The sequence below is a fragment of the Scyliorhinus torazame genome, chromosome 3 (genome assembly GCF_047496885.1).
Source record: "Scyliorhinus torazame isolate Kashiwa2021f chromosome 3, sScyTor2.1, whole genome shotgun sequence".
NCBI classification, from domain to species: domain Eukaryota; kingdom Metazoa; phylum Chordata; class Chondrichthyes; order Carcharhiniformes; family Scyliorhinidae; genus Scyliorhinus; species Scyliorhinus torazame.
This window is the reverse complement of record NC_092709.1, coordinates 62,782,937-62,808,186: the sequence shown is the minus strand read 5'-3', so window position 1 is coordinate 62,808,186 and position 25,250 is coordinate 62,782,937. Positions and strand designations below refer to the sequence as shown.

At 47.3% G+C, this 25,250-nt stretch overlaps 1 protein-coding gene and 1 long non-coding RNA gene across 4 annotated transcripts in view; both read right to left on the bottom strand.

The window, feature by feature from the left end:
• The window catches only part of LOC140408476 (annexin A5-like), a 134,853-nt gene that overhangs the window by 61,596 nt on the left and 48,007 nt on the right, over nt 1–25,250 (bottom strand). The window contains exons 1-4 of one of the 3 annotated variants that reach the window (XM_072495730.1): nt 20,010–20,126; nt 19,699–19,725; nt 2,599–2,683; nt 138–232 (exon numbers count right to left, since the gene is read on the bottom strand). In XM_072495730.1, the coding sequence (XP_072351831.1) occupies nt 138–232; nt 2,599–2,683; nt 19,699–19,716 (198 nt within the window). In that variant the 5' untranslated portion in view covers nt 19,717–19,725; nt 20,010–20,126. Of the gene's footprint in view, nt 1–137; nt 233–2,598; nt 2,684–19,698; nt 19,726–20,009; nt 20,127–25,250 lie in introns of those variants that run through there. The other 2 variants (XM_072495729.1, XR_011940116.1) reach the window with 2 other exon arrangements.
• LOC140408477 (uncharacterized) lies at nt 13,847–16,096 on the bottom strand. The gene is made up of 2 exons (XR_011940117.1): nt 15,201–16,096; nt 13,847–15,052 (listed from the first exon to the last, which is right to left on the bottom strand). It is a non-coding gene; the product is annotated as an uncharacterized lncRNA (long non-coding RNA).

The following is a 25,250-nucleotide window of genomic DNA, read 5'->3' as shown; positions in this document are numbered from 1 at the left end:
TACCATTATATCATATGACTACCATGATTGTAGAAGGAGAACTAGGCGCACCTTTTGGTCTAATAATTTGTGTGTTGCAATCAATTCCACGAAAAACGGTTTGAACAGCAGAATGAAGCATGCACATGTTTTCCTACCTTGCCAAACAGAGTTTTGTATTGCAGGCAAATCTTCACACGCTGGGCACCACTCCTAGTCGTTAAGATATGAAGGATGGCACTTTCATCAGTACCTACAGTACAAGAGAAATCTCAAGCTTAGTCAGTAACACTTAAAGGAGACAGAATTGTGTTAGTTTATTTCATACACCCTATAGTTCCGATGAACGATCTGCACTTGAAACATTAAACCTTCCCTTTTAGATACTGGGAATCATAGAATTTACAGTGCAGAAGGAGGCCATTCGGACTATCGAGTCTGCACCGGCCCTTACAAAGAGCACTCTACTGAAGCCCACGTATCTACCCTATCCCCGTAACCCAGTAACCCACACTTAACAATTTTTGGACACGAAGGACAATTTAGCATGGCCAATCCACCTAACCCGCACATCTTTGGACTGTGGGAGGAAACCGGAGCACCTGGAGGAAACCCACGCAGGCACGGGGAGAACGTGCAGACTCCGCACAGACAGTGACCCAGCCAGGAATCGAATCTGGGACTCTGGAGCTGTGAAGCAACTGTGCTAACCACTATGCTACCGTGCTGCCCACTAAGGGGAATTGGGTAAGTGCAGCATGTCTCAGTAACGGAAGGTGACTTTGGATGAGGCCAGAGGGAATTTTGGAGACACGAGTACAGATTTGGAAGCAACACCATATTTGAGGAATGGGGGAGATTGGATCTGGAGCAGTATATTACATGGACAGAGCAGTTTTGAAAGGGTCGTGGGGCAGTACCCGAGAAGAGTAATCTAAAAGATAAACTAAAACTTTACAGTATTGCAGTGACTGGATTTGTTATAAATTCAGGTCATTAAACCAAAATAACCAGCTCTCTGATTTCACTCTTCACTCTAATTATTATGCCCTCTTGGAATCACAGAATCCCTACAGTTCAGAAGGAGGCCATTCGGCCCATCAAGTCTGCACTGACCCTCTGAAACAGCACCCCACCTAGGCCCATCATCCCCCCAACACAGTAACACCACCTAGCCTTTTGAACACTAGGACAATTCAGCTTGGCCAATTCACCTAACCTGCACATCTTTGGACTTTGGGAGGAAACCGGAAACCCACGCAGACATGGGGGAGAATGTGCAAACTCCACACAGTCACCCAAGGCTGGAATGGAACCCGGGTCCCTGGCTGTATGAGGCAGCAATGCTAACCATTGTGTCACTCTTTTTCTGTATTTATCCAAATAAACGGTTCTTTGTATTTATCCTTTCAAATCTATGTATCATTTGAAATATCAATGATTAGATCACCTCTCAATCGTCTAAATTTAAGGGACAACAAGCCACACTTTTACAACTCATCAGCTTAAATTAACTCATTAAGCCCTGGCATCATTCTGGTGAACTTTCTCTGCACCCTATGATAAATACATCTTTCCCGACATGCAAAACCCAAAACTACAGTGCTAATTGGTTATAATTGCGACGTTTGAATATTTATTCATGAAAGAAGGAGGTGTGTTCATATTTTCTAACAGTAGCACAAGTTTAAAACGTCTAATAAATATCCTCAATTATCAGGATGCCAAAAATCTATGAAGGACGTGGTGGTTTTGTTGTGCTAGTAAGGTAAAACCAGGGGGAACAGGCATTTTACTTGGAATTACTGTCAAATGTGTTGTGTTCCAAAGCCTTACTGGAAGGAAAGATCAGAAGGTATCGGTTTAAGCTATGCCCTAGAATGTGAACATCTAACCATAGACTGACGGAAAAAAAAGTGTTACATTGTCAGATCTGCCACTATTTGAATGACATGGTTAACCAAAACCTGTACCAATGACTCAACTGGCTTATAAAGATCCCATAATTCTACTTGAGACAAGGCAGTCTGTTCTCCTGCGTCTCGGCCTACATTCCGCCCTCAACTACAGCAAAGGTAGATTAACTGGCTATTCACTCCATTAGCATTTGGTACAAAACGCCATCCCACATTTGCCTATATAAAAGTCAATAAACGTCAAGGCAATTAATTAAATGTAAAGTATTTTAAGATCTTTCTGAGGTCCAAGTGATTATCAAATAAATGAAAATCTATTTCCTACCCCAGCCATCCAGAGCGGAAACAGAAGAAAACATTGTTTGAGGTCTTTCTCAAATTGAGGTACACGACCACAAGGCAAAAAAGATCATAGTTCCTCTGCCAAGTATCTTGAACTCCAAGGTGCCAGGAGACAATGCGCAATCTGGGTTCTGCTGGATACTATCAACAAACTCAGCTACACTTGTCTCCTCATAGCAGGACAGCTACATACTAGTGAATAGAGACTGACAGCTGATCATAAGTTCTCAAATATTGTCTTTATACACATCATGTAGCAAAATTCTAAACATAAGAATGATGCCAGAAACTTACAGAAGAAACATTATCTCATTTGAGTATCATGCATTTCTAACATTGATGTTAATATACGAGTACTTACCAAGTCCTTTCATGGCTTTACGAAGTAACTGTGCATCATTATCTGCATCAAAGTTTGGGTAGTCCTTAATAGTCCCTCTTGAAGCCTGAACAACAAATACAATTGAAAAGGTATTACTTTTTCTTTCAAAAATATAGACAACTGTAGGTTTACAAATGTTTGTAAACTTAAGTCTGCAAAGAGAACATGTTTTTGCTCCTTGCCTCCTAAATGTAAGCTTTACTGTTATTGCAAAATGTTACACATTCTAGATGATGGGACAGCAGCTTAATTCCCACAGTACTGACAAAGCTGTGCTCTAGGGATAACTTACACCTTGGCAGTATTGGACAGAGCCATAACTTCATCTAGTTGGATACACCGTAATTTGTAATGTTAATCACTCAATTCTATGTAACCAAAATTTACAGAAAAACGTTATTTTAAGCACAGGAAAAATATTTTTATCTTGCTGTGGTGAATTTTAATAATAATCTTTATTATTGTCACAAGTAGGCTTTCAACACTGCAAAGAAGATACTGTGAAAAGCCCCTCGTCGCCGCACTCCAGCGCCGGTTCGGGTACACAGAGGGAGAGTTCAGAATGTCCAATTAACCTCACAAGTACATCTTTTGGGACTTGTGGGAGGAAACCGGAGCACCCGGAGAAAACCCTGGCAGACACGGGAGAACGTGCAGATTCCGCACAGACAGTGGCCCAAGCGGGAATCGAACCTGGGACCCTGGCGCTGTGAAGCAACCGTGCTAGCCACAGTGCTGCCCTGCAGCTTTGCACAGTGCCATTTTACCCACAACCATACCAAGTTCAACACCAGCCCAGCAGACATTGTACCCATTTAGTCCCTCGTGTGCATCAGTGTTCCTAATCAGCCTCTACAAAAGTAACAACGTTGAATGTTTGCACATATTACAGGTAAATCCCGTTTTCACAAAATTCATTCTGGAAAAAAAGATTTTCTTTAAAACTAGTATTGTGGTTGTTGAGGAGAATTGAATGTGTTGAGAGCAATGCTGTTTGGGGACAGATCAGACAGAACAGATGCTGAAGTGTATGGCTGAGCGGGATGGCTTGGGGGGGGGGGGGGGGGGAATCCTGCTCGTACGCCACACAAGGGCTGGAATATTAATAAATGTATCCTTTCTGAGGAAACAAGCATCTTCCAGTGTGTTATGGAGTGAGGTGGTGGTAGGTGATTTGGTGGGTCAGGAAGGAGTTAGCAGGAAAGGTAAAAGCAAAGATAGAAGGCACCTGCCTACGCCAAATCATGTACATTATTGTGTCGAAGAGTTCTGCATTTTGTCCGTTTGAAGTTGCATTCTTCCTGTAAAAGCAACTTCCACCAGTAACGGTACCATCTCTGTGCTATCACTTCAATGATCGTTTAAGCAAGGCAAATGTTCCCAGGTTCTCTGCACAAATTCAACAGTGAAGCGGACATCCTTGCAGTTCTCAAAATACATTTTAGTCTGTGACTTGAACCCTTCAGCCTCATCAGCAAAATGATCTTATGTGCAGTCTGTGCTGTAGGGCTGACCAGCCCAGAATTGTCATGGGTAAACCCGCAGTTTCTCAGAATAAGTAGATTGGCACAATTACTGCAGTGCTGACTTTGAACATGTTGCTTCCTTGGTGGAAGCTCAAATTTAATCCTTGGGAAACCAGGATCGGAGGTCGGTCTGCCTGAGGGACTGGAGAGCAAGGCTACTATTAAGTTCTTTGAGAACTGGCTACCAAGTTTTCTTAAGTTGGATGTGAAGGCCGGGTGCTTCAAATTGGAAAGGGCACACAGTTTCCTGTGAAGGTCAAGGGACGAACTTCATCCCAGGTCTATAATCATTCGTTTCCACAATTTTAAAGACTGGCAGAAGGTTCTGGAGGTGGCAAGGCATGGTGGGACCTGGCTCCACGAAGGAGTGAGGATTTTCTTCTTCCAGGACTTGGGTGGCGATGTAGTTAAAGCTTCGAGGGTTCGATAAAAGTTCGAAGGCACCTTAAAAGCAGCTGGAGTGAACATTATGCTTTATCCTGCGACCCTGAAAGTTCTATCCGCTGACTCTGCAGTCTTTTGGTAATCCGACCGCTGCCTTGGCCTTTTGACACGACCATGGAGGACAAGGCTTTGAACTGGTGTTCTGCAACTCAGGGTGGGTTTGGAACGGGGGGAGGGGCATTTGACTCCCATTCGCTTGTTGGCTTTTTACTCCTCCTTGTTGGGGAGATTGGTAATGACAGAATGGCGTAGCATTAATTCTACAGCTCCTCGGTCTTACGGAGGAATGTGCCCTCAGAATTATTGCGGACATGATTCTTTTGCATTTTTATTATTATAAATGAGGTGCATGTTGTCGCCATTATCCCGCATTGGTACAAATCCTGCATTGGCACAGATAAGTCTTTTACCTATGGAAGGAACATACTGTGGATACTTGTGCCTCTGGTGTCAAATGAGTTGGGGGAGGGATGTTATGGCACATGTCCAATTATGGCACAAAAATTTGGTCCTGTTCTTCTTCTGTGGCCTACATAATGGTGGCAGTTATTCTTAAAATTTGTTCATTAAATGTACGGAGTAGTACGCAGCACGGTGGCACAGTGGTTAACACTGCTGCCTCACAGTGCCACGGACTCAGGTTCAATTCTGACCTTGGGTGACTGTCCGAGTAGAGTCTGCAAGCACATTCTCCCAATGTCTGCGTGGGTTTCCTCCGGGTGCTCCCGTTTCTTCCCACAGTCCAAAGATGTGCAGGTTAGGTGGATTGGCCATGCTAAATTGCCCCTTAAGTGCCCACAGGTTAGGTGGGGTTTTGTGGATAGGGCAGGGGAATGGGCCTGGGTAGGGTGTTCTTTCAGAGGATCGGTGCAAATCCGATGGGCCAAATTATCTCCTTCTGCACTGTAGGTATTCTATGATTCTAATCATCATCCCATCAATTGGAAAAAGATGCTCTCCTTTCCGGAGGAGGAGGAACTGGACATAGTCAATTCATTTGGATGATAAGGAGCACTTACAATTGAAATGGCACTGGGTGGGGATGGTTTTTTTCATCTTTGTCCTCAAGTAGAAGGGATGTGGCAATCCTGATCAACAAGAACATCCCCTTGAAGGTAGATACTTGTGCTAAGGACAAGGGTGGTAGATATGTGATCATTAGAGGTTTATGCATGGAGATGCATGCAATAATGAATGCGTACAGACCTCTGAACTCTCCAGAGTTTATCACTAAGGCTTTTTGGACTTTGCAGAATTGGCTTTGGCTAACTCCTTCATGACTGGTGACTTTAACAGCTACCTGAACTCTTTGTTAGACAAGCTCCCGGTTACAAGGAATCCTCCCACAGTGCAAGTTTAAGGCGTTGGCGTGTGAGGATGTGGGATGTGTGGATTCTTGGGAGGACCCTACACCCTAGGATGGAGACTTTACATTTTTATCAGCCCCTCATCGGTGTTAAACCAGAATTGATTATTTTTCTGTGCAGAGGGTGGTCCTACACCTGGTATCTTCCTGTTCTGTAGGTAGTTTTGTAATCTTGGATCATGCTCCCATTTTCTTGGAATTTTCGCATGAGGGCTCACCCGATTTGATGCCTCCCTGCTAATAGATATTTTGTTTACTACTTATTTCAAGAAAGAGTTCGAGTGTTTTCTTTCAGTCACCTTGATTGCTGATATTTCCACTTCCATTTGATGGGAGACATGCTAGACCAATGCTGGAGGGTTGATTATCTCTTATACGACCAGTAAAAGAGGCTGCAGGTCTGATGGCGAAAGCAGAGGAGAGGTACAAAAGGGCTTCTAACAGACAATGATTGAAGGAGGCTAATGCAGCAACGGTGGCTCTCAATTTCTTATGGACGCCACAGGCAGAGAAAGGCTTACAAAACTTGCAAGACAGAAGTTGCATGAGTTTGGGAATAAGCTAAGTAATTGGCCTGCTTAACTAAGAAGGAGACAGATTCTAGGGTCATCCCACTGTGCGTCACCTGGAGGAGAGAGAGTTACAAGGACAGAGGAGATTAATGGGGCTTTTAAGGATTTTTAAGTCAGATCTGTCTGGGGGTGCGATGTCATGTGTGGTTTTCTCTTCCGGAGGCTTCAGAGAGCCAATGCCCCTATCAGTAAAGATGAGGTGGCTGCAACCATTAAGGGGCTTCAACCAGGCAAGATCCGGGAACGAATGGTTTTGGGTGCAAGTTCCTGGGTGCGAGTTCCATAGGGAGTTTAAAAACTTGCTGTTGGAACCATTGGTGGTATGTATTGCCATTCTTTTGAGGAAATTCCTTATGACAATTCATGAGGCTAATATTTCCTTGATTTTGAAAGCAGGCAAAGAACCAGAGGAATGTGCCTCTTACAGCCCAATTTCTCTCCTGAATGTTGACCCAAAATTGTTGGCTAAGATTGAGGTGAGAATGTTGGAAGATATCCTTCCAACGATCGTTCAGGAAAATTAGACCAGGTTTATTAAGGATAGATTCTCTATTCACGATAGTAGAAGACTGCTGAATGTGATTCAGACTTTTCAGAAACTAGCACTGGGTAGTCTGGTGATCTCCCTGGACACGGAAAAAGGCTTTTGATCAGGCAGAATTAAATTATTTGTATACATTACAGAGATTCTGGTTGGGAGAGAATTACATCAAATGTTGTATCATGGACCTGTGGCAACTGTGCTTGCGAATGGTTTAAGCTCTAAGAATTTGGGGTCTAGAGAGGGGTGCTCTTTATCGCCCTTGTTTTTTTGCACTGGCTATTGAGCCACTGGCAACAGCAATTGGAAAAGATCCCCTAATATCTGGGCTAGAGTATGGGAGGGGAGGCAGCACAAGATCGCGCTTTATGCAGATGACGTGCTGCTCTTTGCGTCGCACCCAGGTGTCTTGGTTCCCGCCATTATTGGTGTGGTGGCTAGATGTAGTGCCTTCTCCAGTCTTAACTGTCCTTCAGTTACAATGGGGTCAATTTCCCTGGTTAGCTTGTTGGTCAGTTATGCCAGTTTCTTGGCTGGAAAGGATCGCCCTGATAAAAATGAAAATGTTGCCTTTTTTCAATATTCATTTACCAGATTTGGGCTTCACTGGCTGGGCAGCATTTATTGCCCATCCCTAGTTGCCCTTCAGAAGGTGGTGGTGAGCTGCGTTTGTGAACCACTGCAGTCTAAGGTGTAGGTACACCCACAGGATTTTGACCCAGCGACAGCGAAGGCAATATATTTCCAAGTCAGGGTGGTGAGTGACTTGGAGGAGAACCTACAGGTGGTGGTGTTCCCATGTATCTTCTGCTCTTGTCCTTCTAGATGGATGTGGTCGTGGTGCTGTAGTGCATCTTGTGGATGGTACACATGGCTGCCACTGTTTGGTGGTAGAGGGATGGAATGTTTGTGGGAGGGATGCCAATCAGGCAGGCTGCTTTGTCCTGGATGGTGTCGAGCATCTCGAGTGTTATTGGAGCTGAATGCATCCAGGCAAGTGGAGAGTATTCCATTACACTCCTGACTTGTGCCTTGTACATGGTAGACAGGCTTTGGGGAGTCAGGAGGTGAGTTACTCACTGCAGGGTCCTCTTTCTGACCTGCTCTGGTAGCCACAATATTTTATTTTTAAATTTAGAATACCCAATTATTATTTTTCCAATTAAGGGGCAATTTAGCATGTCCAATCCACCTACCCTGCACATCTTTGGGTTGTGGGGGTGAAACCCACGCAGACACGGGGAGAATGTGCAAACTCCACATGGACAGTGACCCAGGGCCGCGATTCGAACCTGGGTCCTCAGCGCTGCAGTCCTAGTGCTAACCACTGCGCCACCATACTGCCCTGCCAGTATTAATTTGGCTGGTCCAGTACAGTTTTTCAAAATAAATTTAAAGTACCCGATTCTTTCTTTTCCCAATGGTCAACCCACCTAATCTGCACATCTTTGGGTTTGAGGGAGTGAGACCCACGCAGATACTGGGAGAAAGCAAATTCCATCGGACAATGATTTGGGGCCGGGATCGAACCCGGGTCCTCAGCACAGTGAGGCAGCAGTGCTAATCACTGCCCAGTCTAGTACAGTTTCTGATTAATAGTAACCCCCTGGATGTGGATTGTGGACGATTCAGTGATGATGTCATTGAATGTCATGGTTAGATCCTCTCTTGTAGGAGATGGTCATTGCTTGACACTTATGTGGCGCGTATGTTACGTGCCATTTGTCAGCCCAAGTCTTGATATTGTCCAGGTATTTCTGCATTTGACCATGGATTGCTTCATTATCTGAGTCGCCACAAATGGTGCTAAATTATTGTGCAGTCATCTGCAAACGTCCCCACTTCTGACCTTATGATGAAGTAGGACCTAGGACATTACCCTGAGGAACTCCTGCAATGATGTCCTGGAGCTGAGATGATTGGCCTAGATTACTGTATTTCCTGCAGAGGCTGCCTATACTACCGTCAACTAGAGTCGTTAAGGAAATCAACAGAATGATTAGTTCATTTATCTGGAACAAGAAGAAAACTCGCCTTAAGTGTGTGAAGCTTCAATTTCTGCGGGTTAAGGGAGGTTTAGGTGTCACGAATATTAGGCTATTTCAGCTGGCCTCTCATTTAAGATTGGTTTAGGAAGGATCCATCATCTATTTGGCTCAATACTGAAGCAGGTCAGTCAGCTTACCTTCTACATTTCTTGTTGTTTTATGGTGACTTTGTGAAAATCGTATTATTATCAATAATCTTAAGAGTGTGCAGATTGGTCCATTGATTAGAAGAGAGATCGAAACGAACTTCCGCTCTCTCTCCTATTCAGGGCAATCCAGACTTTACACCCGGTCCAATCGACCATGGATTCAACACTTAAAAAGTTGAGGCATTTGTAGGCTGGGAGACATGTTCACAGTCGTTTCCTTATCATCCTTTGAGCAGCTATGTCAACATTTTGACATCGTGGGACACTCCTTTTGTAAAAAAAAAGTATTTACGAGTTGGAGGGGGTGATCCAATTGCCACACTGCGCCTGAAAAGCAGCTCGCCATGGCGCAATGTGGCCGATGAAAGCTAGGAGACTCCCGTCTCGAGATCTAGCTGGCTCAACACGCCTCGTGAGATCCAACGCAACCTCGCGAGACATTGCGATGTAAATTCAACCCATTGTGGGCAGGTCACCTTTAGCAAACCTGCATACATATGAGAGTGAGACAGTGTGCAGATTCCCAAGGTAATTCATACTTTGGGATTCATCCCCTTTGCCTTGGAAACCTCGGGCGAGTGCCGTTCAGCACTGGTCCCCACAAACAGGGGCCAGCTAGAACAGCACTCATGGGGGTCTCCCAGGGGATCAGAGGCCTCTAGCTGCATGTCCTTTGGGCAAGGTGGCTCCTTAGCACTGCTGGCACCACCTGGGCAACCCGACAATGCCATCTTTTTAAAAAAATTATCTTTATTTTCTCAAGCGGACTTACATTAACACTGCAATGAAGTTACTGTGAAAATCCCCTAGTTGCCACACTCTGGCACCTATTCGGGTACACGGAGGGAGAATTCAGAATGTCCAATTCACCTAACAAGCACATCTTTCTGGATTTGTGGGAGGAAACCCACGCAGACATGGGGAGAACGTGCAGATTCCACACAGACAATGACCCAATCGGGAATCAAACCCGGGTCCCTGGCGCTGTGAAGCAATAGTCCTAACCAATGTGCTACCTAAGTATAGAAGTTTCATGGGGGGTGCAGTGCAGTGGGGAAACAAATAAGAGAAGCAAAGCGAGAATATGAGAAGAAACTAACAGCTATCATAAAAAAGAAATCCAAAGGTCATCTATTGGCATATAAATAATAAAACGATAGTTGAAAAGAGGAGGGCCGATTACAGATTTACACATGAAGATAGATGGTATGGCTGAGACACTAAAGGAGTATTTTGCGTTTGTCTTTACCAAGATATTACCCAGATCACAGTGAAATATGAGATAGTTGAGAGACTTAGTACTTTCCAGTGTTTAGTGGCACATGAGGCAAACAAAGCACGTGTTTGTCCGTTTCCATGGCTAGTTTTTCATGGAATAAGTTGCCAGCTTATCACCAGAGGATATATCTATCAAACATGGTTGAGCAGGAGACTATCCCACTCTTATCACATGTCATATGCATATCAGAAGGATTTACAGGTTGATAATCAACTTGTTTGGCCATTTAATGAATGCACTTTTTGTGACCATTAAGTCCTGGAGTAGGACTCGAACCTGGAGCTGCTGCCTCAGAGACAGACGATACCCACTGCACCACAAGACTTCCTGTTGTGACACTTTATTGGCCAAAAATTGCAAATGAGGAGCATTAGATAGGCCAGCTGTACTTAAAAGGTATGTCGCCTATTCTGGCTGAAATGCAGCCAAGGATGTTGAGGGAAGGGTGAAAATTGTAGACAAACTAGCCACAATCTTCCAAACCTCCTTAGTTACAGAAGGGGATCAAAGTACTGCAGAATTACAAATATTACTTCTTTATTCAAAATCAGAAAGGTGCAACAATAAACCCAGGACAATTAATCTTGGTTGTGGGTGGGAAAGATTAGGAATGGTATTTCGGGACAAAATTATCAATCACTTGAATTAATGAAAGCTAGAATAGATTTGTTAAGGGGAAGTCATGTTTAATTAAACTTGCTTGAATTTTTTGATGCAGTTACAGAAAGAGTTGATGAGGATAATTCTGTTGATGTGGTGTATACAGCCTTCCAAAAGGCATCTGGTCAAGTGGCACATTGGAATAAAAGGGATAGAGGCTGCATGGATTAAAAGTGAGTGACAAGAATCACAGTGGTGAGCTATTGTATTTTGCACTGGCGGAAGGTTTTGTAGCCATGTAAAATGGCTGCGTTCCGATTAATCTGGCCAAAACCCAGTTTAAAATGGCTAACCTGAAAGACTGCTGGGAAAAGCAGCCAAGAAGACACAAGCAGGCAGCTGCAGACAGGTTTGCAGCTTCAGCTCGGGGAACGTAGCCCAGATCGATACTCAGGGCTATCAACAGCCCATCAACCCAGGTATCCGCAGTTGCATTCAGGACTGTTTACACCTAATCTACTCAGACATCCACAGTTAAATCGGCTATCCCCGGGAACAATTGCAACATATTAGCAATTGAATACCGGGCCAGACCTGTCGGCGCCTGCAGTGGCCGAAACAAAGACAGGTGAGCGACCACCCCCCGATCAAGGAATTGCCTCACTATTGGACACATCGACCCCAGAGACTGGGGACAGAATCCAATCACTTGGGACTCAGGGTCAAGGGCCGCCCCGGGAGGCGGGAAGCCCCTGGACCCTATAAAAGTAAAGGTCCAAGTTCAGATCTCTCTCTCATCTTCGCCTGCTCGAGACCTTCACAAGACCAGCCACCGTGTATCGTAAGTTTGAATCCAACGATCGCTATCCGGTAGAGACACCTAGCCACCGACCTGTAGCAGCCTTTTGAACCCCACGGGCCAGATTTGATTGGACAAGCCATTCGTTTCCCTGACCTGGTGGGCTCTTCCCAAGTTAAGTATTGGCCAGTAGTGATAGGTTTGTTATATAGAAAGTAGTATTAGGGTATTAATATTGCTTGTTGTATATAATAAATGACCGTTGTTTTAATCCTTACTAAGCGGTGTGCTGTGTTATTAATCATAACCTGAACTTGAACCACGTGGCAGTATCATAAAGATACCTGGCGACTCATGAGCAAAGGTGACCTAAACAGAGCAAATAGACTAAGGTTAAAAAGAGCAACATAATATAGTGGAGTTCCACAGGGATCAGTGTTACAGCCCAAGGCACAAAAAAAATGCAGAGGGACAGGTAGTATGGAGGAAGCAGGGTGGTTGCAGAAGGAGTTGACAGGCTAGCAGAGTTGGTAATGAAGTGACAGATGGAATACAATGTGGAAAAGTGTGATGTTATGCACTTTGGTAGGAAGAATGGAGGCGCAGGCTATTTTCTAAATGGGAAAAGGCTTAAGAAATCAGAAGCACAAAGGGACATTTGTCCTTGTTCAAGATTCTCTTAATGTTAACGTGCAGGTTCAGTCGGCAGTTAATGTTAGCATTCATCTTGAGAGGGCTAGAATACAAGAGCAGGGATGTACTTCGGAGGTTGTACAAGGCTCTGGTCAGACCCCATTTGGAGTATTGAGCAGTTTTGGGCCCCATATGTAAGGAAGGATGTGCTGGCCTTGGAAAGGGTCCAGAGGACTTCCCTGGAATGAAGAGCTTGTCATGAGGAGGAGCAGTTGAGGACTTGGGGTATGTACTCGTTGGAGTTTATAAGGATGAGGAGGGAATCTTATTGAAACTTACAGGATACTGAGAGGCCTAGATAGAATGGGTATGGAGAGGATGTTTCCACCAGTAGAAAAAACTAGAACCCAAGGGCACAGCCTCAGGCTGAAGGGACGATCCTTTAAAACAGAGATGAGGAGCAATTTCTTCAGCCAGAGGGTGGTGAATCTGTGGAACTCTTTGCCGCAGAAGGCTGTGGAGTCCAATTCATTGAGTGTCTTTAAGACAGAGATAGGTAGGTTCGTGATTAATAAGGGGATCAGGGGTTATGAGAGGGAAACGGGGATAAGAAACATATCAGCCTTGGTTGAATGGCAGAGCAAACTCGATAGGCCGAATGGCCAAATTTTCTTCCTATGTCTAATGGTACATCTCTGCATGGTTTCAATTCTCGGTTGACCTAAAGCTCTCCCCTCTACTTTCTTTAAATTTGGATAACAGAACAGCTTCTTCAGTCCAAGGAAGCAATCATGCATCTTTTTTGCAATTCAAAGCACTTCAAATTCTGAAAAATCTGGAAATCCAACACAACACTGTGGTAGAAGTGCAGAAGCATGCTGACTGGCTTCAGCAAGAACAACTTTATCTTAACTCATCCTCATCATTCAACTTTGAAATTTCCTAATCCGGTCAGCTTCCCAAAATCTTTTGCACAGCATGAATTAATTCCTGTTCAATTCAGAGGCATTGAATCAACATTGCAATACGTTGCAATGTTCAAAGTTGTGACACGACTGGGCTCGGCAATTAAGCCAGCATTTAGAAGGCTGGCTCTAGGTTGGAAAGCTCAGTTATTCAGAAACTAAGTACAGTGAAATCAAATGTAACAATTCATTACCCACATAATCTCACTGCAGACACGGAGAGAAAAAAAAACGATGGTTAGAAATAACGCTGTTTAAGAAATCCAAGTAAAGATGATCAAAATTGAAGATCATTGACACTTAAATAATTTTTGAAGTGAGCAAAATCATTTTTATTAAAGAGCTCTGGTAACTGGAATCATTAATCAATCTCTTTATATCGATTTAACTAATCAGAAGGATAAGGAGTAGTGCAACAAGCCACAAAATGGTTAAGTAAAGCAAGGAGTTGAGGGAAATTTATGCACAAGAGCAGTGTTACTGTTTAAATGATTTGATTTTTAGCTCATCAAAAGTTTACTTCAAGGACTACTTCAATCGTTCGACCAGCTGCGGATTACTCTGCACAAGACAAATCTTAATCATATGAGGCTTGCTTTAAACCCTGCCCAACTAGAGAATATGAAACAGATGGATGGTTACAATTGGAGCCACGCCTTAGCCCTCTGATCCTGCTGTCTGTCCACATGCTGTTACTGTAACCTGCTGCTGTAGCCGGCTTTCAGGAAAGTTGCTGGAAGGCAGCGAGTTTCTACTTGTCTAAGGCAGACCAAAAAATCGAGAGTACAATTTGACACCAGCGTCGCAGAAGTTCGATTCTCAATCGATGTTGAGTTGACGGATTGAAGTCGGGGCATTTATATCAGCTCTTCAGGAAGGGGGTTGAGGATTGCATTCTTACTCCCAATCACTACTAGTGGCCACTGCTAGATACTGCTCATGGGTAGAGGCTAGTTGAGAACAAGGTTATGCTCAGCTATGATGGACACTTAACCTACAGTAATTCTTCACTTAAAGTTGCAGTTGCGCTCCTGAAAATCGTGACTTTAAGTGAAACAACTTTAAGTGAATCATAGGTTCCCATAGGAATCTATGTTAAAGCCAGAATTAGGTCTGTTTTCTCGGCAGTAATCTGCATGTTGGAAAACTGTAACATACATGTGTATTACTGTGCATTCCTAACTTACAAAATAAAATAAATCATGAAATATGAAAGAAGTATTGTCTAAATCAGGGGTGGCCAAACCATAGCTAGCAAGCCACATGCAGTTCTTTAGCACACAGTTGCAGCGCTATTCCTTCTGCGAGACCGATTAAATCACACATTGGAGGGAGATAGATAGTCGGGTACAGCCTCAGCTTCACAGAAGTCAATGGCCTTTTCCAGCACCATCATGAGATTTATTTTGTAGCTTCCCATTGATCCTATGTAGAGCCGAGTGTCCCTCAGTGCCATTTTCTGACTCCCAACTCATCCTCCCACTGCTGTTACTCCAAGCTGCTGCTTCTATCTAGGAAAGGAGGAAACAGTTTAATACTGAATAGAAATGTAAGAACCGACTGAATTGGGACACACGTACTCAGTTCAAATTTGTTGACCAGTAGGTTGTTTAACCCCCCTCCCCTGCCCCCACCCACCAAGTAAAATATTTGTTTAACCTCTCAATTAATTTTCCACATTGGAAGAGCAAGATTGCAAAAGTTAGTTCAGTAGTGAGCATGTGCTGGCTCTGATATGCGTCAACAAAGCAGATTTATTTCCGCCACAATCTGCACAAGTGTGTCGAGGAGACCTGGAAGGTTAGAGAGAAATAAAGTTAAGGGTTCTTCATCGAAGTGTGATTTAAAAAGTGTGTAAATTTTGCCTGCATCTTGTGGCTCTCGAATGTCTGAAGATTATTGGATGTGGCTCCAAAGTTCACAAGGTTACACAGAATTTACAGTCCTGAAGGAGGCCATTCGGCCCATCGAGTCTGCACCGGCCCTTGGAAAGAGCACCCTGCTTAAGCCCACACTGCCACCCTATCCCCATAACCCAGTAACCCCACATAACCTTTCTTTTGGACACCCAAGGGCAATTTATCATGGCCGATCCACCTAACCTGCACATTTTTGGACTGTGGGAGGAAACCGGAGCACCCGGAGGAAACCCACGCAGACACAGGGAAAACGTGCAGACTCCGCATAGATAGTGACCCAAGCTGGGAATCGAACCGGGGACCCTGGAACTGTGAAGAAACTGTGCTACCGTGCTGCCCCCTCTGAGGTTTGGCCACCTGGTATAAATTCAAATTAAATAACACCCACCAGTCTATTTTTTTTCCCCATTGGCAGTTCCTTGGGTTCAGGGATGACTCACTCCCAATCCAGTATGAAAGGGTTGAGATGGCCAATAAATCCAATTCAAGATCTCCAGCCTTTGCCAGATGTGCAACAGGTGTTGCCTGGAGGATTCGTTTGATGCATTGTTTGGAAGTTTCTGCACTCTTTCTGCCTCCTTGACTTCACCTCTGCATGCTCCTGATGAAGCCTGTGTTCAGTGCCTTTCCAAATGAATCTTCTCCCCCTTTTATTGGGGGCACCCTTCCCTCAAAGCCCAGTGCCCTCTGAACCCCTTCCCCCAACCTCCTCCCCCCAATCACCCACCAACCCCCCAGCCTCGCCCCACTCCCCACCAGCCTCTCCCACGAGACACCAATTGCCACCTCCATCACAAGCCACTAGGCCTTCTCTACCATGACCGCCCTGGGACCTTGACCATTACCGTATCCTCTGACTCCGGCACGTAGGCCCCGGCAGGTTGGTGTAGTTCCTCTTCTGTCCACTGTAGCACTGTCACTACAGGGACTGCCAGACCATCTGATTGGCTGGGAGCTCTCCAAAACTGGGCTTCCTCACGAATGAGGGGCAAACTCCTGCCTGCAGCCAATCAATGACCATTGAAGCGTATTTTGCCTGCGGGGCAAATGCTGGTTTGGATATTCTTTGTTGAGAACTCTCCATCAGAGATTTTTGAAAAAACAATCACAGTCCCCTCAAGTGGGAAAGCCACGTCTGGTGGCTCTCATTTCAGAATCACGCAAATCTGATCACGGGACTCAGTGTCACATTAACACACAATGGCATGAATCATTGCAAAATAATATACAACGACAATAAATCAAAATTGAAGCAACAAATCAGGAATCTGACTTTAAAGCAAGACAACTTAAAAGTAGCGAAACATAAGACGGTGAGCATACTATAAATTAAAATTGGGGGCACACCTATTAATGGGTATGGGCAGCTTCATGCTATTCTTTTTAAACATTTTCTTTATAATGGTACAAACTGTATAAGGAGTATAGTTATTATGAAACAAAACAGAATTAGAAAATAAATAAGCTGGTCTGAAAAGTTAAATAACCATTAGTGCAAGTCACTTGAAGAGATACCAAATTATTAAAAATGTTGAAATATTTGCACCATAGCCCACCCACTGCCATCCTTCCCATGGTTGCTAGCGAAAGCTCTACAATGCACCAGTTCCTTCTTTCACTTCCAGATGATTTCAGCTAAGTGTGGCAGTATAAGCAGTACAACAGTCAGTACTAAAGGCCAGAAAAAGCAAACAACGTCACTGCTCCTGACCGTTACCAGTGTCAACTTCTGGAAAGTGGCTTCATGTCTACGGGATTGGGTTTGACTTCTATGCTCTCTGTGCTGACCAGCTTTTTAGGTTCATTTATGAAGAGTTGGTACTTTGGAGAATTATTAGAGGGCTACCACCATTAACTTGTATTTATCTAGTGTTTTTAACATAGAAAAATGTGTTGGTTGGTACAGAGAAGAGTCATGAACAAAATCTATCACCCTTTTTGGGGTGGGCATGGTGGATAGTGTGTGGGGGGAGTGGGAATGCCCACAGTGAGACACAGACTATTTCAACTCCACTGATACCAGCAGGATTGAAGTGAATGGCAGCAGATGAGTGTGGAACTGGGACAGGAGCCAAACACCAAGGGTGCGATTCTCCCAGCCCCACGCCGGGCCGGAGAATCGCCGCAACCGCGCCACGCAACCCGACGCGCAATTCTCCGAGGTGCGGAGAATCGCCGGCATTTGCGCCGGCGCGTTTGACGTGGCGCCGGTTGCGGGCCGCTGTCCCCGGCCGGGCCGCCGATTCTCCGGCCCGGATGGGGGCTCCGTCCCCGGAGGGGGTCCTCCAATGGGGTCTGGCCCGTGATCGGGGCCCACCGATTAGCGGGTGGGCCTCTTCCCCCCCCCCCCTCCCCGGGCCTACTTTGTTGCGCAGCCGGCCCCTGAACCCCCACGCCATGTTGCGTTGGGGCCGGCGTTCACCACGGCGCGAACACTTAGTCTCCATTACGGCGCAAAACGGGCACAACAGATTCTGGCCCCCCCATGGCGCTGGAGCGGTTCACGCCGCTCCAGCCTTACATCCTGGCACGAACCCACACATGCGCAATGGCGAAGCGCCAACCGACGCTTGCACGGTAGACTCGCGGAACGCTCCGGCCCCGATGTAACATGGCGTGAGGGTTCTGGGGCCGGAAGCTGAACAAACCAGGCCCAGGAGGGGGAGGCCGGGCCGCCGATTGGTAGGGCCCGATCACGGGCCAGACCCCATCGGAGGCCCCCGCCCCAGTGAAGGAGTGCTTTTCCCGCCCCACAGGCCACCCCCCGACCCTTTGCGGCCTGCCACAGACAGCGGCCTGCAACCGGCACCGCGCCAAACGCACCGCTGCAAATGGCGCCAATTCTCCGCACCTCGGAGAATCACGTGCCAGCGTCGGGGCGCAGTTGCGGCAATTCTCTGGCCCGGCGCGGGGCTGGGAGAATCGCGCCCCTAGTCTCCATTTTGGAGAATCACGCCCCATATTGGAACAGTGCTCAATATGTCAGGAAGGAGGGATGTCTGGGCAGAGAAGGCACAAGGGCACTCCTGTCCTTGCTTTTGCTGGTGGCTTATATCATTGTCAAAATAATTTAGTGTTGAAACATTTCAACAGTTACGAGATCTGATCGTATCTGGTCTCCTCTACATGAGAAAGGTCACACCACTTCCACAAGACAGGCACGGTTATAATAGCAAATCAACTAACAGCAGTCAAATCCTTCACAAGATATCATATTGGAAAAAAATACTGGAAGAGGGGATTTCCCTCCAGAAGGAAAAAGAAGTTCAGACCAGTATTCTCATTTCTTTTGGGGTGGTGGGGGGAGGAGTGTGTTGACTTCTCATAAGTCTCTGCTGTGACACACTTACTCCAACAGCAGTGAGACGTTTTGCCAATTGCCAGGTAATCATGAACTTTGGCCAGACTGCAGTCACAGCAGCATTAACACGTTGCTACGGAGTAATATCAAGTATTAACCGCACAGCCCTCTGCTGAATAAAAATGACACCAAGCATCAGTAACCATGAAATAAAATCAGTAATCTCGACAAAATAAAAACCTCAAGAAAATTGGTTCCAGAACAACAAAGAGCCAGATGTTAAGGCTCCATCATCGCATGTGATCACCTCCACACCCACCATCACCAGTAGGTTAAATCCCAGGAGGCTAGTACATATCTCTCAGCTTGAATTACAATTTGGTGTTTTAATTAGTCTTAGTATCACTGGCTGTGGGAAGAATATATACATGGAATCAGATTACAACAGGAACGTGCCACCCTTTGCCCATCAAATGCCTGCCGACACTCCCTCACAAGATGCCCATTTAGGTTAAATGCCAGAGTTTGCTGACACTCCAATAATACTTCGGGAAATCATCAATACCATTGAGATGGGGAAGCGAAATGAAGCACAGAAAAAGATCCACCGAGCAATCCCAGAGGGCTGCATCCTGTGTGGATTCAGGTTTCCTCTGGCTTTCTCAAATACTTGGAATCAGTTCAATATTTCCACTTTTTCAAAAGAAGCGCAGCCACTCAGGCTTCACAGTAACAGTAACTGGAACATTTTTACTGTGACTCTTTTCTGTCTCGCATGGCGGAGTATTCAGACCAGTGTTATTTAAATAGAGCAGAAGAAATTCAAATAGAGCATTCTCCTTCATTAAAAAGTACATTAAAAGTTATTTACTCTGCAAAATGTTAACTAGTGTATGAACAACGGCTTTTTTGTCATTCAATTTGCATTCGGTCTTACCTTCCCTTTATATGCCATTCTTCCAGTCTAGTCAAAACAAATAACAAAACAAAACAATTTAGTGGAGGCAACCACAAAAAAGAAAGTTTGCATAAAAAGTTATCTTTAAAAAACTTGTCACTTCAGAGTTTCATCTGGGTCACCATCTTGTTTTGTTTTAAAATCCAAAAATACAACCAAATTCTAAACCAATTTCTTTCTGTTAAACTGAGCAGAAAAGAAAAAAAATCTACCCGTTGCTTCCTCTATCCCACCCACTCCCGTTTGATTCTAAAAAGTATTAATGACAGTCACATTGAAGAAATGAATACCTGGTAGACAAGTTCTGCAAAGACTTCTCCCGGATCTGTAAAAGCTCAACCCCAAGCAAAAACCACTAGAACTGTGAGCTCATATTTTCCAAGTCGTCCAGCACCAATTCACCCCACCCTGCCTCAGGAAGTGGCGTCATGTCACACCGGCTGCTGGGAGTTGTAGTTCTACCCAGTGAGAGATTTTATAATCTTGTCTTATATCCATTCACGCCGATCAATACTGGCCCAGAGGTTCAGTTCAATGGGTTACAAGGGTTTCAGCAAGGCGACGGTATGCCACAGAGATCAAGGAATGGTTATAATTCTCAACCAGGGTCTAACTGCTTCAGAAAGGTGAGATTCTGTCCCATTGGAGGGAGCTGGGGGTATTTACTTGTTTGTAGGAACAATCCTTGATAGGTTTCAACTTGCATTGTCTGCTTACTGCATCTCTCACAGGGGAGGTGATGGCATAGTTGTATTGCCACCGGACTAGTAAGCCAGAGACCCAGAGTAATGGGGCATCATTCTCCGACCCCCCGCCGGGTCGGAGAATGGCCGTTGGCCGCCGTGAATCCCGCCCCCGCCGAAGTCTCCGCTCCCGGAGATTGGGTGGGGGCGGGAATCGGGCAGCGCCGGTTGGCGGGACCCCCCGCTGGATTCTCCGGCCCGGATGGGCCAAAGTCCCGCCCAGAAATTGCCTGTCCCGCCGGCGTAAATCAAACCTGGTATTTACCGGCGGGACCAGGCGGCGTGGGCGGGCTCCGGGGTCCTGGGGGGGGGGGGGGGGGGCGCGGGGCGATCTGACCCCGGGGGGTGCCCCCACGGTGGCCTGGCCCGCGATCGGGGCCCACCGATCCGCGGGCGGGCCTGTTCCGTGGGGGCACTCTTTCCCTTCTGCCTCCGCCACGGCCTCCACCATGGCGGAGGCGGAAGAGACTCTCCCCACTGCGCATGCGCGGGAAACTGACAGCGGCCTCTGACGCTCCCGCGCATGCGCCGCATTTCCGCGCCAGCTGGCGGGGCAACAGACGCCATTTCCGCCAGCTGGCGGGGCGGAAATCCCTCCGGCGTCGGCCTAGCCCCTCACTGTTGGGGCTAGGCCGCCAAAGATGCGGAGCCCGTCTGATTGGCGCCGTATTTGACGTCAGTTGGCGGACATCGCGCCGTTGGGGGAGAATTTCGCCCATGATTTGGGACTCAGCTTCAAACCCCACTGTCATGATATCCATATTAACATATCATGGTGCAATCACACACACACACTGATGGACAGGTAGACAGACCAATCAACACACACGCAACATCACAGTCAATCACCGGTGAGAGCACACGCACTATAAAACAGGGAACACCACAGCTCCCGCTCATTCCACCAGGAGATCGCTCAGAGCTCACAGCGTGCCACTCAGACATACATCATGTGCTGAGTGCCTCTCTAAGTTAGTGCTAGGGCTGGGTCCACAGGTTAACTGGTGAAGTACGAACCACAGCCAGAAGTTAACAGTTGTTACCATACAGAATAATAAAACAGAGTTGTACCATCTACAACCCTGTTGGTTCGTTTGTATATCGGAACAGCCAATACGACATGATACCAGGATTGGAAACTCACCAGCAACTGTGAGACCTACCTGCACCACTTCAGAGATCCGCCATCCTGCGCCATGGACACCATCAGCCCACCGCAGCCGCTCCGAATCGCTGGAAATCTCGGAGTCAACTGGAAGCTGTTTAAACAGCGCTTCCAGCTCTTCCTAGAAGCCACAGACTTGGAGAATGCATCAGACACCAGGAAGATCGCCCTCCTCTCCACGGCGGGGCAACACGCCATCCACATCTACAACTCCCTGGCATTCGCGGAAGGCGAGGACAAGACGAAGTACAAGACGGTCCTTCTAAAACTTCAGCGTCGAAGTGAATGAGAGCTTCGAGAGGTACCTCTTCCAGCAGCGCCTGCAGGGTAAGGATGTGCCTTTTCAATCTTTTTTGACACACCTCTGTATCCTCGCGCAGTCCTGCGGCTATGAGGCCACCTCCGATTCCATGATTCGGGACCAGATAGTTTTTCAGGTCACCTCGGACACCCTACGTCAGCAGCCCCTCAAAATAAAGAGCCTCACCCTAGCCACCGCCATCGAATCCTGCGTCCTCCACGAAAACGCGACCAGCCAGTACTCCCAATTCCAGGCAGCCAAATCAGCACGGCAAGGGTCCTACGAGGCCGAGCGGGTCCAGTCGATCGAGTTCCTCCCGGCCCGCGGCCCGGACGAGGGCGGCCATTTTGTGCGCTTTCCGAGACCTCCCGTGCTTGTACGTGGCAAAAGAGGTGACGTCGACGCAGAGGGACGTGACGCTCAGGCGCGCTCTATGCAGGACCGAACTGCGCATGCGCGGTGGTGCAACGAACGCAATGACATCACGACGTGCGGCAACTGTGGATCCGCACACTTAAAGCGGCAATGTCCAGCCAAAACCCGACAATGCCTCCGCTGTGGCAAGATGGGCCACTATGCTGCCTGCTGTCGAGCAGCTCAACCTGCCAACGCTCCGCAATTCCGCCAGCCTCGCAGGGACGTGCGGACCATTCAGCCTCCATACACCGAGTCATACCCTGACGACGTACAGACCGGTGATACCGACGACCGGGAACCCTTCCGCGTTGCGGTAATGGACAGAAATCGGATGTCCCCAAGTAGGACCCACCAGCCGATGCCAGTGCACAGCGTTAATCCGGGCAATGAATGGTGTGCCACCTAACGGTCAACCCATTACCAATCACATTCCGCTTAGACACTTGGTGCCTCCGCCAATCTCATTGCATGGTCAGCCTGCTACACCTTGAAGGTCAAACCACCGATTCGGCCATCCCACTGTCAGTTGGTCGATTACAACGGTAATGTTATCCCGGCCATGGGGTCTTGCCAGCTCGAGGTTGCACACAATTCATACACAGCCACACTGTCTTTTGAGACAGTTGGAGCCTCGAAGGACTCTCTGCTAGGCGCACAGGCGTGCAAGATCCTCCACCTCGTTCAGTGGGTACACACTCTGTCTCCAGAAGGCACGTCCGATTTCCCGGATGCAGACTTTAGGGCACAGCTCCACTCGCTCCTCGCCCACAACCAGGAGGTTTTCGAGGGCATGGGCACACTGCCTGACACTCACAGAATACGGCTCAAACCGGACGCCACCCCGGTCATTCACGTACCTCGTAGAGTCCCAGGACCACCTCAAGCAGCAGCTGCAGGACCAAGGAGTGCTTTCCCGGGTCACGGAGCCTACGCCATGGGGCAGCTCCATGGTGTTCGTTAAAAAGCCCTCTGGCAAACTCTGGATCTGCATCGACCCGAAAGACCTGAACAAAAGCATCATGAGGGAACACTACCCCATATCCAAACGGGAAGAAATCACGAGCGAAATGGCCCGGGCTACAATTTTTACCAAGCTTGATGCCTCAAAGGGCTTTTGGCAGATTCAGCTGGATCAGTCCGGCAGGAAGCTGTGTACTTTCAACACTCCCTTTGGCAGATACTGCTACAATAGGATGCCGTTTGGCATCATCTCGGCATCCGAGGTGTTTCATCGAATCATGGAACAGATGATGGAGGGCATCTAAGGGGTGCGCGTCTATGTTGACGACGTCATCATCTGGTCCACCACACCACAGGAGCACATCAATCGTCTCCAGCGCGTCTTTGCTCGGATACGAGAACACGGCCTGCGCCTCAACCGAGCCAAGTGTTCTTTTGGCCAAACTGAGCTAAAGTTTCTGGGGACCACATATCCCGGTCAGGGGTGCGTCCGGATGCCGACAAAGTGACCGCTATTGCAGCCATGCCGCAGCCGGCAGACAAGAAGGCAGTGCTACGCTTTCTCGGGATGGTCAACTTCCTGGGGAAGTTTATTCCCAACCTTGCCTCGCACACAACGGCTCTTCGCCACCTGGTGAAGAAGACAATGGAGTTCCAGTGGCTGCCCGCACACCAGAAGGAATGGGAGGAGCTCAAGATCAAGCTCACCACCGCCCCGGTATTGGCGTTCTTCGACACTACCCAAGACACAAAGATCTCGACTGATGCCAGCCAGTCCGGCATTGGGGCGGTACTCCTGCAACGGGATGACATTGCATCATGGGCCCCGGTCGCGGGCCATGACCCCCACAGAACAGCGCTATGCGCAGATTGAGAAGGAGTGCCTGGGTTTGTTAACCGGCATAGATAAATTCCACAACTATGTGTATGGTCTTCCGTAGTTCACCGTGGAGACCGACCCCTCGCCTCCATCGTATTCTGCTCAAGCTCCGGAGCTACTACTTCCAACTTGTCTACACCCCGGGAAAGGACCTTATCATCGCGGATGCCCTGTCCAGAGCAGTGAGCACACCACCCGAATCGGCGGGGGTTCGTCTGTCAGGTTGACGCACATGTAGCCTTCACATCGGCCAATCTGCCAGCTACTGATGCAAGTCTGGCCCACATTCGCCGTGAAACTGCGGCTGACCCCCTTCTACAACGTGTGATGCGCCACATGACGGAAGGGTAGCTCAAGGGGCAGTGCCCACAATTCTACAATGTCTGGGACGGCTTGGCCGTCATTGATGGTGTCCTCCTAAAGTTGGACCGGATTGTGATTCCACACAGCATGCACAGGCTTGTCCTCGAACAATTGCACGAAGGCCATCTCGGGGTTTGTGGTAGTATGTATTGGGGGTCATGTGGGACTGGAAGCCCTAATGTCATTGGCTGACAGATCCCGGGTCCTGGTTGGCCGTTGACCTCAAGCTCCGCCCTGAAGGCGAAGTATAAGAAGCCGGTGTCTTCCCCCGCAGGCCAGTTTACTATCGAGCTGCTGGGGAACAGAGACGCTTAATAAAGCCTCATCGACTTCACTCTATTCGTCTCACGGAGTCTATGTGCGCTACAATTTATTAAGCGTGCCTAAAAAGGACTATGGAGCTCAGGATCATTCCAGAATGCCTGAGGATCAGCCCCCACGCAGTGAATGCGGCAGCAGCCTTCAAACACTGGCAGACTTGCTTCGAGGCCTACATCAGAACAACCACCGGCCGAGTCTCAGACAAACAAAAACTGCAGGTCCTGCACTCGAGGGTGAGCACGGAGATTTTCACCCTCATTGAAGACACCGACGATTTCCAGACGGCGTTCACAGCACTCAGAAGTCTCTACGTTCGCCCAGTTAACCAAATCTACGCTCGCTACCAGCTCGCGACAAGACAGCAAGCTCCCGGAGAATCGA